The sequence below is a fragment of the Scyliorhinus torazame genome, chromosome 1, assembly GCF_047496885.1.
Source record: "Scyliorhinus torazame isolate Kashiwa2021f chromosome 1, sScyTor2.1, whole genome shotgun sequence".
In the NCBI taxonomy this organism is placed as follows: domain Eukaryota; kingdom Metazoa; phylum Chordata; class Chondrichthyes; order Carcharhiniformes; family Scyliorhinidae; genus Scyliorhinus; species Scyliorhinus torazame.
This window is the reverse complement of record NC_092707.1, coordinates 353767696-353780473: the sequence shown is the minus strand read 5'-3', so window position 1 is coordinate 353780473 and position 12778 is coordinate 353767696. Positions and strand designations below refer to the sequence as shown.

Sequence of the window (12778 nt, the reverse complement as noted above, 5' to 3'; positions counted from 1 at the left end):
GACGCGTTGCCTCTCATGTATCGGTATTTCAGCGAAGGCCAACACAGAAAACCCAGGCAAACCGTTCAAAGAAGAAGAGAAACATATAAGTTGCAAGTTGCGCCCTTTTTTAGTTTCTGGACGGGCATCTAGCACAGAGAAGTTTTTTCTTCCCTGGACAAAGTAATAGTGACTTTCCCAGCTCGTGAGAGAGAGTTTTTTTTTGCACTTTAGCCTATGCTAACCAGTTAAGGACCGCCTGTCAATCAAGCGCTCGTTGTCCTGGCGACTCCGGGGCCAGGGTTCCGAAAGCAGGCTGGTTAAATCCCTCCCACTGCCGAGCGCTCAATATTTATAACAAGGCAGGCACAGCGAGGAGTTCTAGCAGTTCAACTTCGCCACCACCAAAAAAAGACTTTTTTTTTTATTTTTTTCTCTCTCCTCTCCTCCTTCATACATTCGGACCTCACCTCTCTCTTTTTGCTGGGGGAAGGACAAAACAAAACGCAATCGTGACTCCAGCCTTCGCCCGAGAGCAGGATCTCAGTTGTAGAAACTACTGCCTGAAGATGTCTGCAACTCTTCTGTCTGCTTTCTACGATATCAACGATTTCTTGTGCAACAAGGTAAAGAAAAACCGGGAAGGGAAAACTGATTCCTGGAAGTTCGGGGGGAGAGGGGAAAGTTTTCCAGAAGTTTTTTTTTGGAGGGGGAGGGGGTTTAAAGTTTTTGACTTGTGTAAATGAATGCATTGTGATACTTGGTTAATGCTTTGAGATTCTAATTTTTGTTTGCATTTTATTTTCCTTTCTCCCCCCTTTTCCTTTTGTTTCTACACCAGAACGAAAAATCTCTGAATAACTACAATAACTTTAACAGTATGCTGGATAAAAAGGCAGTGGGGACCCCTGTAACAAGTTTTGCGCCGGGATTTCTGAGACGGCACTCGACCAGCAACTTACAGGCGTTGGCCAACAGCTCGTCCACCAAGTATCCCAGTTCTTCTTTCCCCAACATCAAGGAGTCCAGCAGCACGGCCATGCTGAACAAAGAGAACAAGTTCCGCGACCGCTCGTTCAGCGAGAGCGCCGAGAGGCAGCAGCAGCCGCTCAGCCCATTGCACCTGGTCCAACAGCAGAAAGCAGCGGCCGGCGGCCAGGTCAACTCTACCCGCTACAAGACCGAGCTGTGTCGGCCTTTCGAGGAGAGCGGCACCTGCAAGTACGGCGACAAGTGCCAGTTCGCCCACGGCATGCATGAGCTGCGGAGCCTGACCCGCCACCCCAAGTACAAGACGGAATTGTGCCGCACATTCCACACCATCGGCTTCTGCCCCTACGGACCCCGCTGCCACTTCATTCACAACGCCGAGGAGAGGAGGCAGGTGCCCTGCAACAACAACGCCGTCAGCTCCTTCCAGCAGCACAGCGGCGGCGGCCAGCACCAGCCGCGGCCCAAGCTCCACCACAGCCTCAGCTTCTCCGGCTTCCCCAGCGGCTCGAGCGGCCTCGAGTCGCCGCTGCTGGAGAGCCCGACCTCCCGCACGCCGCCGCCGCCTTGCTCCTCCTCCTCGTCGTCGTCCGGCTCCTCCAACATGTTCTGCGAGGACTTGCTGTCGCCCGCACTGCCAGCCTGCGCCAACAACGCCTTCACCTTCTCCAGCCAGGAGCTGAGTAACCTGCTCACCCCGCTGGCCATCCAGACCCAGCATCTGGGCGGCGGGGGATACAGCCAGCAGCAGGCCGTCAATGTCTGCCCCCCGTCCCCTCCTTACATCCTCAGCCAGATGCAGTCGTGCCTGCGGCGGCTGGCCGAGTCCCCGGTCTTCGACGCCCCGCCGAGCCCCCCGGATTCCCTCTCCGACCGCGAGAGTTACCTGAGCGGCTCGCTCAGCTCGGGCAGCCTGAGTGGCTCCGAGTCCCCCAGCATGGACCCGGGCAGGCGCCTCCCTATATTCAGCAGGCTTTCCATTTCCGAAGATTAGAAAAGAACAACGAGGGAAAAAAAAGACATCGTCTCTTTGATATTAAAAACATAAACTCCACTTAACTTTTTTTCTATTTAACAGAACTTTTATTTACGAATTGCAAAACATTATAGACAACAACAACAACAAAAAAATCCTGCCAAGAAAATGCCTTCGTTAAAGGAAACAAATATTACAGGACTTGCTTTTTTTTTTGCCTTGTTTTAAAAAGAGAAAAAAAACTTTCATTCCAAACTTTGTTGCAAGTTAATCTATTTTCCATTGCCACCTAGTGGCCCGTTTGCCTTTTCTAGAGGAGAGAAACGTGTTGCAGATTTTTTTCGTCGAGCACTCGTTCGTTGAGTTAGTTGTAATTGTTGAAATAACTGCTGATTGTTAAATTTTTTTTAGCTGTTTCAGTTGTTGTGATAGCACATCGCAGCACAACTCGCTATAAAACTATTTAACTTATTTATTATCTCGAGAAAGTATACATTGGTAATTTGTTCATACTGTATTTATCGCGTATGATGAAAACAATAGATATATATTCTTTTATTATGTTTAAATTATGATTGCCATTATTAATCTGCAGAATGTGGAGTGTGTTCTTTTCACAGTAATATATGCCGTTTTTGTTTTGTAACTTCACTTGGTTATTTTATTGTAAATGATAAAATCTTAATTTAAGAGATTGTATGTAATATTTATTTCATTAATTTTTTTCCTTGTTTACGAAATGAAAAATTGCATGGTTTCTATGTTGTAGAAATCAGTTCTTGATGCTGTGGAAGTAGTTAGGGTTAAAAGATGGTAGGCATTTTTTAAAAAGAATGTAAAGTTAACTGGGGATGTTAGACCGTCCAAAGTCAGTGGTTAAAACTTCAAGTATCAGACTTTAATGTGGCATTCTTAAGTCAAAGTGGCATCATAAGTTTTTTTTTTTTGTTGTATAAATGACACTGTGATTTTTTTTTCCTTTTTTTAAAAAAAAACACAATAAAGAGCCAAAATATGTAGCACCCTGGACCCAGTATTATATTGACAGTGCCTTCAGGGTCCAGTTACAGAGACAGTTCTTATTTTTCTTCACCAAAATAACAAGCTCAAGTTTCAGAACAAATGTGCATTCCCTTTAAAAGTATTTTTTTATAATTGGGGGATGTCAGTTCTCTGAATGTAATAGTTTTGGAAGTGAACTTTGTTAAGAAAAGCAGCCTATCTTCACAGGAAAGAGGGGGGGGGGGGGCGGGGATGGGAGTGAGAGACATGCCACCACTTGGTCTGAACAGTTTTTTTTTTGCAGTAAATCTGAAATGTCTGGAGAATGGAACTCTGCTTTTGGGTTTTTTTGTTTTTTTTCTGGGATTTACTATTAAAAACAAAAAAAAAGGAAAAAAAACTTCACATTTTCCAAGACACTGGGTGAATGATAGTAGGTTTAGTTTGTACATAGTAGGTACAGATTATGAGCACTATGTACTCTCTTTTGACTACTTTAACAGAAGTATCCTTTGAATGTAACAAAAGGAAAAAAAAAACTTGTTTTAAAAAAATACTTGGGGTGTCAGTTCACTACAGATTAAAAGTGTGAGACTGTAAAATTTGTACTGTAAATTTTTTGTAGTTCTCCCAATAAAATCATTTTTGAAGAACTTTGTAAATGTCCTCTGGATGTTGGTGTGTGATGGGAAGAGTTTTTTTTTTTGTCTGAGCAATGGGTTGGTTTAATGTTCTTTTCATTACGTTATATACTTATGTTGGTGTGATGCTTTAGATTTATGTGGAGCAAAATTGGGGGTGGGAGAGGTGGGTAGCAAATGACCTTCAACCAGATTATTACAGTAGGCAGTTTGAGCACATTTTACATAAAATTCCCAAGACCAGTTTCTATAAGCATTGAACTCCTTGACTACAAAGGGGAATCTATTCATACACACCTCCATACTATGTTTCATTTCCCTTCTATGGTTTAAGTTGTTACAAATAAAGTTAGGTGGTTGTGAACCTTAATCATGGTAATGTTACTCACTTTTAACTGCTACAAACACTGATATGCAAAACAAACAACACGTTATTTAAAGATGGCCCTAAAATTTATATTTAAACTATTCTTCAGTGGATGATTGCAGCCAAGCAATTTTGATACTTGTGTTGATCTGTAAATGTCTTAAAAGGTATATATTATGAAGCTGTACTGTGAGCTTTTTTTTTTTAAAAAAGGCACCTTGCAATAGTATTGGGCCCCAGAGTTGCGAATAAACACGAGTTGCCTTTATTTTGTCTCAAAATTTGTGATCTGTGCACAAGACTTTATCATGAAAACCTACTGAATTGCATTTGTGTTTTCCACATCTAAGATTAGTTATCAACTCTTTTTCCCTTGGGAGTGGGGTTAATCAAAGTACTGTGTCATTTAGTATCAGTCACAATGGGTAGAAAGCACTTGTCTTTTTAAGTCCAAATTATCTGGAATAAGTGGATTTAAGTGATATATCACAACCACTGCTCGCAACCATAATAACTTGATGCAAAACTCCAATCTCTACAATACATTCACTCAACCTCTCTCTGCATATTACCTCAACGAGAACTGTAAAAAGTGCATCAGTTTATGTCTTTGTTTTTATTGTGTGGACACACTGGTAGTTCAGTGAGAGCATTAATGCCAATGTTTACTTTGTACCCAGACTGAAGTTTTGATTTCAATTGGGTCTGTAATGCAGCAGGTACACTGAATTGCAAAACTCTTAAGTAACAATACATACATTGATCCCCTTGCTAATTCACTTCTTTAAACAAACAAAACATATGGGATACTCACTCAATTTCCCAGCTTCTCTCCTTTTTAAATCCTACCTCTATGAATATTTTTGGTCTGGCCTAGCTCATCTCTATGTGCTCGCTGTTTAAATTTTATACAATAATTCCATGAAGCACCTTGGAACATTGCATTGATATAGAAATATATTGCTGCTGATTCCAAATTGAATCCTATACTGTATTGTATTGCTCATTTTCTTGCACCTCACAAATGGGGTTTATTTGCCTGAGATTGCCTTCAATGATGAATCCAAGTCAACTACTTTTTCAAGTTTACTTTTTCAAATTGGTTTTATGTCCCAAGTTAATGCTACTGAAGGTGTGGCTAGTAGTGGTTGCCCAGAACCTTTTTAGTTTGAGAATGTAGCTGAGCTGGAATGCATTAAGAGTTGGTGGAGTGATCTGGTCAGGCCACACTTGCTGCTTTGATCAGTTCCTAGTCAAAAGCCTATCACGCTGGATGGTGCCAGACAAAAATCTGATGTGCTTCCCAGTAAGAAGGAAGTGAAATGCAGAGGCTTGTACCTGGATGGCCTCTGGCATCTGGTTACAGGGGTCCATTGGTAGCAGAGTGGTAGTAAACCATTTGCTCCCATGCAAATGAATAGGATGAAAATAGAAAAAGAATGGCACTTGGCTGGAAATCCTCATTAAAATTTAATGGGGGAATGAGTGGTGTGGAGAGATTCCTTAATTTCTTGTGACATGGTGCAACTATCCAAATAGAGAATTTGTTAATTGGCATATTTTGTAAATGAGATCCCTGTTGTGTGCAATGAACAATAAGAAAATTGATGCAGCATATCACACATTGGTGATGGTGTGCTAAATGCTGCCTTGTGTGAAAGGCCTAGATAATTAAAAGTTCGAGCAAGAGAATCCCCTCCGTTCCATTACAATGCAGTACCTGTTTTATTAAGATTTGAGGATTAAAGTGCAGAACGAGCTAATATTCTAATTTTGTACCTTTTTACAGATTTCAAGATGTTCACATCATTTCCATGTGGTAATAGCTCTGCTTAAACATTTTGGCATCCATTATTTTTACATGTATTATCACTTTCATGCACATGTGAAATGTTTTATTTTTGAATATCTGTGGAATTGCTTCTGGTTTTCTCACATTCTGTTATACCTACCATATCTTGTCTCATTTTTGCATGCATGTTCCCATCAGTAACTAATATTGTTCTTTCCCTAAAAATATTTCTGAGTTTGGGTATGAGAATGAAAAGTATCCAAACTAATTGGGAGCTGAAATGCTTGATGTCGTCTCTGTTTAGCCCTGTCAGCACTGCCCATCAAAGCTTTACAAACCTGGCCCTTTTTTCACTTTTATAGTTGAAACTATAATCCTCTGCACATTTCTGATACTAAATGGTATTGAGGAAAGTCTCCAGGAACTACAAAATACTTCTATCGTGTTGGAAGTTGGATGCAAAACTCTGCCGATTTTATCCTAACCAAGTTGCATCTTTGTTTCCAAATTCCTACTCGGCCTTGGCCTTGACCTCCCCAATCTCTAGAGACTTGTAACCCTCCTAAAATCTCTGAACTCCTCCAATTCTGGCTTGTGCATCTCCCCCCATTTTAATCATTGCCCTCTTAGTGACCACGTCTTCAACTGTCTGTGCCGGAGCCTCTCCATCTCCTTTTAAAATATTCCTTTAAAACCTACCTCTAGCAGTTCAGTAGTAAACCTGTTTGATAATAGTCCTGTGAAGTATTGTGAGGACATCTTACTATGTTAAAGGTGCTATATAAATGCAAATTGTGGCACGGGAGAGCACTATGGTAAAATATTTCAAACAATCTTTCTTCACGAGCTAGCAAGTTATCTTGCACTTTTGTGAAAAGAGAAACCTGTAGTACAATGAATGGACACTGAAACTTTTAAAAGCCCATCAAAATTGTAGTCCAGTTGAATTCCTGGTGATAAAACAAAAGTGCCTAGTTTGTGGAGTTAGGACTCCGCAGACAAATTTACAGCTTAATATGGTACTGTGCCATAGGAATGGTGAAGATCCCAGCCAGGCTTCCGAGATCTTGGGTCAGAAATGAGGGAGGAAAAAAAGTGTTGGCATTTAAGTAATCTCTCCTGGAAGTGAATGTGCAAGCCAGGTGAGTATGGGACCGCCTGCAAACGCTCTCAATCCAGACTCCTAGGCAATGTATCAAAAGAGTTATTGTTGCACAAGAACTATACCACAGCATGAACAGTCACATTATGGAGAGGAAGGGTAATTGGGCGAGGGGCGGTTTTATTTTTTAAAAAGCCTTTATGTTGCATACTAAATATTTTCTTGGGCTGAAAGGTCTGCATTCTGTTTGAATTCTGTATTTCCGTAAGCAAGACGACTACATAAATCCAAAGCGGAATCTCTCAAGTGGGTTCAAATCATGTCATAAATTGTGTATTGCATTGCTAGATGTTCCTAGTTACAACTTTGTAATGTATTTTTAAACTAAAATGGACGATTGTAGGCATGGAATGCTGGCACCTTTTCATGTTCAGTTTTCACATTTCCTCATAAATACAACAATTTATAAATGCATGTTTAATAATTCACAGGGTTAAACATTGATCATAGTCCTGGAGTGGGTTCTCATGTTCACATATTTGCCAATCATTTCTTTAATTGCTCATGTTTCTTTTCTGCAGCCAATTATGTAACTCGACGTGAATGAGTGGAAAATTCATAACAAATTTCTGGTTCAAATATTAAATAAAGCAGTCTGTAGTTTTTGCTAATCTGTCAAAGTTACAGTAATTCTCCCCCTGTCAAGGTTGTATATCAAGATGGCCACTCTCTGGGAGATGGATGGCATTTGTACAAATGTAAACCAGTGAGTCAGTGCCCTGAGGGGAGGAAGTTGAAAAAATAAACGGTAGGGCAGCAAGGTGGTGCAGTGGGTAGCACTGCTGTCTCAAGGCGCCGAGGTCCCAGATTCGATCCCGGCTCTGGGTCACTGTCCGTGTGGAGTTTGCACATTCTCCCTGTGTTTCCGTGGGTTTCTCCTCCACAACCCAAAGATGTGCAGGGTCGGTGGATTGGCCACGCTAAATTGCCCCTTAATTGGAAAAAATGAATTGGGCACTCTATATACGGTGTATGAGACCATAAGACATCGGAGCAGAATTAGGCCACTCAGCCCATCGAGTCTGCTCTGCCATTCAATCATGGCTAATATTTTCTCATTCCCATTCTCCTATAAGACCATAAGACATAGGAGCAGAATGTGTTTGTCAGCCCGTCTTTTGGCACCCTCATGCATGCTTTAGACTTAACTATTGCAATGCTGACCTAGCCAATTTTCCATATTCCAAATCATGAGCTCATCAAAAACTCTGCTGCCCAAATCAGAACTTGCTTAAAATCAGATTCGCCAATCAATTCTGAGATCGCAGGCTTACATTGGGTCACAGAAACATAGGATATAGAAGCAGAAGGAGGCCCTTTGAGCGTGCTCCGTCATTCATTATGACCTTGGCTGATCAAGTTCAATACCCTGATCCTGCCTTCCCCTGATCTCTTTAGCCCCAAGAGCTATAGCTAATTCCTTCTTGAAATTACACAACATTTTGGCTTCAACTACTTTCTGTGGTAACAAATTCCACAGATTCACCACTCTCTGGGTGAAGAAATTTCTTCCCATCTCAGTCCTAAAAGGTTTACTCCCTTATCCTCAAACTATGACCCCTAGTTCTGAACTTCCCCACCATCGGAAAAATTATTTCTGAATTTACCCGGCCTAATCCTGTCAGAATATTTTAAGTTTCAATGTGATCCCCTCTCACTCTTCTAAACTCCAATGAATATAATCCTAACTGATTTAGTTTCTCCTCGTGTGACAGTCCCGCCATCCCAGGAATCAGCCTGGTAAACCTTTGCTGTACTCCCTCCATGGGTCAGCAAAGCCTTGCTTTTAATAATCTTTATTATTGTCGCTAGTAGGTTTACATTAACACTGCAATGAAGTTACAGTGAAAAGCCCCTAGTCGCCACATTCCGCCACCTGTTCGGGTACACAGAGGGAGAATTCAGAATGTCCAAATTATCTAACAGCACGTCTTTCGGAATTTGTGGTAGGAAACCGGAACACCCGGAGGAAACCCACGCAGACACGGAGAACGTGCAGACTCCGCACAGACAGTTACCCAAGCTGGGAATTGAACCTGGGACCCTGCATTCTCGTTCTTGTTTCCACATGCATTCACGGTCTCATCCCTCTCCATCTCTAATCTGCAAACCTCCACCAATTTTGATTTGCATATCCCTGATTTTAATCGCTCCCACTGTGGTTGCCACACGTTCAGTTGCTTAAACGTTAAGCTCTGGATTTCCCTCCCAGCCCCTCTACTTCTCTCTCCTTTAACATGCTCCTTGACAAAGCGTTTAGTACCCTAGTATCTCGTACCATGGCGATTTCCTCAAATGGCCCAGTGCCACTTTTTATTTGATAACATTCCTGTCAAGTGCCTTGGGGTGTTTTTAATTAGTTAAAGATGCTATAAATGCAAGTTACTGTAGTTGTACTTTATAGTTACCATATTTTACTGAGAGCTATTCAGTTTCAGCTGACAGGCAAGAGGTTAGTTACTGGTTTTTTTTGGTTCCATAAAAGTGAAGTAGCAGCAATTAGACATTTGGAGAATAAAAATAGTTGATAGTATCTGCATTAATATTTATAATGGGCTATAAACAAAATATAGGAATGTGGTTGCAAGGAGGGAGCCCATAGTCAGGAGGACAGACACCCTGTGGCATATATATCATTTGTTACCTCCCTCCTGTCGGGTAATGGACTGAGAGGCTGTGGAACATTCTGGAAGGGGAAGGAGAAGAACCAGAAGTTGTTGTCCAAACTACAGTTAAGTCCTGCAGTTTGTGTCTTAAGGAGTTGGAAGGAAGTTAAAATGGGCAGAACCTCCAAGTAGCCATAAGAACTAGGAGAAGGAAAGGCAATCTGGACCCTTGAGCCTCCCCGCCATTCAATAAGGTCATGGCTGATCTTTTTGTGGACTCAGCTCCACTCACCCGTCTGCTCACCAGAACCCTTAATTCCTTTACTGTTCAAAAATCTATCTATCTTTGCCTTAAAAACATTCAACGAGATAACCTCAACTGCTTCACTGGGCAGGGAATTCCACAGATTTACAACCCTTGGGTTACCCAGTCATATCTAATATTCTCAGCGCCACATACTAGTGGGTATAAAACTCAATGGAAATGGGTGGTTAACATCTCCCTAGAGACATGGTTCAGGAGAGGGAACTTCACATTCCTAGGCCTAGGACATTTGGACCAGTTCTATGTCAGGAGCGACCTACAGAAGTCTGCACCTGAAGAGAGCTGGGGTCAATATCGGCTGGCAGGTTAACAAGTGCTATGGGGAAGGATTTGAACTAATTTAACAAGTGATTAGGCACCAAGATGTGGAATTGGAAACAGAATTAAGTGGGATCACATTAAATACAGAGAATTATAAATTAGGCTTGGAATGAAATGTATGAGCTGCAGATGCAAATAGCCAGGTAGAAATATAATATTGGCAATAACCAGGCTCAACAAAGGAGAGGGTTACATGGATAACATTCCTGGGTATGAGATATTCGGGAAAGATAGGGAAGGAAACAAACGTAGCAATTTTGTTTAAGGAAGATGTTAGCGCGAGAAAGAGAGATATCCTTGAGGAACCAAAACTGAATATCTTGGTTGGAATTGCGAAACAATAAAGGAGCTATTCGGCTGATAGTGTATTTTATAACCCACCAAATAGTGGGGAAGAGATAAAGGAGGAAATTTGCAAATAAATTATGGAGGAGCGATAATGGAAGACTTTAACTATCCCAGCATTGAATAGGACAGTGTTTGTGTTAAGGGCAGAAAAAGAAAGAGGAATTTCTGAAATGTATTCAGGACAATTTTCTGGATCTGTATATTTGCTTTCCAGGAAGAAGGAGGCATTGCTGGAACTAATCCAGGTGAATAAAGTGGAGAAGTATCCCTAGAATAGTGATTATAGCATCATCAGGCTCAGGTTAATTTTGAAGAGGGTCAAGGAGTTATCTAGAAGAGGGACGGTTTCCTCAGGAAACTGAAGCTGAAAACCGCCAAGCAGAAATGAAATGGAAGAATGGGTGGCCTTCAATAAGGAGATGGTTCGGGTACAGGTTTGGTGTATTTCCAAAAGGCGGGAATGAAAAGGCAACCAAATTCACAGCTTTCCAGGTGTCAAAGGAATTAGGGAGTAAGAGAGCTAGATGAATCAGACAAAAGGGACTTATAACATACATCAGCCTAATAATAAAAGGGAGAATCTGGCTGACTGTAAAAAGTAGAGAAGAATTGAAAAAGGAAATAAGAAGGGCAAAGGGACAGTACAAGAATAGATTGGTGGGTAACATAAAAGACCATCTGGCATATTTACAGTAAAGCGGAGATCTATTGGTGCAGGCGGAATAAAATGTTTGAGATACTAAATGTCAACTTTGTGTCAGAAGAGGACTTTACCAGAGCTATGGTAAATGAGAAGATTGTTGGGATACTGGATGAGATTAAAAATATATAAAGAGGCCGCTCTAGAAAGGCTTGTGGTGCTTAAAATGGATAAGTCATCCAGTCTGGAATGGGTGCACCCGAGATTTTGAGGGAACTTGGGGTAGAAACTTTGAAGATGCTAGAAATATGGAGAAATTACTTCAATCCAAGGATTGTGAATCTTTGAAATTCTCTACCGCAGAGGGTTGTGGATGCTCCCATTGAAATATATCTAAGGCCGGGATAGACAGATTTCTGAGGTGGGATTCTCTGTCTGCCGATGCCGGAACCCAGAAACACAATTGGGCCGAGAATCGGTTCTGACGCCAAACTTGGGCTGGGTGTCAATTTCACGCCAATTCGCAATTCACTGTTGTCACAACAGTGGCATCAATGCATTCCAGAACTCACGTGCAGTAAGTGTCATTGGCATATCATTAGTAAGCCCGATCCGGTATTCTCTGGGGCCTCCGCTGTTCTCCACCTCCAATCGGCCAAATTCCTGACGGCAAGGCTCACTTGTGCTTTTAAAAATCATGAAACGAGGGCAGCACGGTGGTGCAGTGGTTAGCACTGCAGTCTCACGGTACCGTCGTCCCAGGTTCGATCCCGTCTGTGTCACTGTCTGTGTGGAGTTAGCACATTCTCCCCGTGTTTGCGTGGGTTTCGCCCACACAACCCAAAGATATGCAGGCTAGGTGGATTGACCACGCTAAATTGCTCCTTAATTGGAAAAAATGAATTGGGTACTTTAAATTTATAAAACAAAATCGTGAAACAGGCTCTGTGGCTGCTGAGGGAGAGGGTACGGAAAGTGCCCAACATCGCCATAGTTTGCTGTCAGTTGTGCCGCTGGCCGGGTGGGCTTCTGCCAGGGCCGAGGGGAAGTACGGGGGGAGGGGGGGGCGGACTGTGTGGGGCCAGGAGGTGGGCTGTGGGGCCGGGGTGAATGGGCACGGAACACCATTTCCACAGCCTGCAAAACAGCCATGCAGCTGTGCACGCATGCTGTGAAATTAGGGCCACAGGTCGTACGTTATCTCCCCAGGCCACCACCCCTAGGTGCCCTCTGGCCCCAGCCGACCCATCAGCTGTATGGGAGCAACTAGTGCCATCTTGTTGGCTGGGATGGTGTGTGTGGGGAGTGAAGTGTGTATATGCAGCTGCAGCTTGTCCGCCTCCTGAGTGTCAATTGTGAATCCGGTGAATCCAGCCCCGTTTCTCATTGGAATCCATTGTGTTCCACGTGGCACCGGTGCTAGACCCTTGTTGCATCAACCCAGGTGCGGCTGTCATAGAAGTCCACAAATCCTACCCTGGCGTCAACACTCAGTCTCAGGAATGAAGAACCCAGGCGTTGATCTCTTAGGGAATGAAGGGATATGGGGAGCAGGTGGGAAATGGAGTTGAAACCCAAGATCATCCACGATCCTATTGAATGGTGGAGCAGGCTCGATGAACCATATGG

The 12778-nt window shown here is 42.6% G+C and overlaps 1 protein-coding gene across 1 annotated transcript; it reads left to right on the top strand.

Annotated features, from left to right (window-relative positions):
* The first annotated feature begins 316 nt into the window (after nucleotides 1-316).
* Nucleotides 317-3600, top strand: zfp36l2 (zinc finger protein 36, C3H type-like 2). The gene is made up of 2 exons (XM_072510422.1): nucleotides 317-605; nucleotides 821-3600. The coding sequence occupies exons 1-2, from the start codon at nucleotides 549-551 to the stop codon at nucleotides 1961-1963; spliced, it is 1200 nt and encodes a 399-aa protein (XP_072366523.1). The 5' UTR covers nucleotides 317-548; the 3' UTR covers nucleotides 1964-3600.
* The last annotated feature ends 9178 nt before the right edge of the window (nucleotides 3601-12778 follow it).

Bases quoted from the DNA above. Each gene is read 5' to 3' on its own strand.
- zfp36l2 (XM_072510422.1), top strand. From the start codon at position 549: ATGTCTGCAACTCTTCTGTCTGCTTTCTACGATATCAACGATTTCTTG. The intron at 606-820 runs GTAAAGAAAAAC...TTTCTACACCAG, and splicing joins ACGATTTCTTGTGCAACAAG to AACGAAAAATCTCTGAATAA.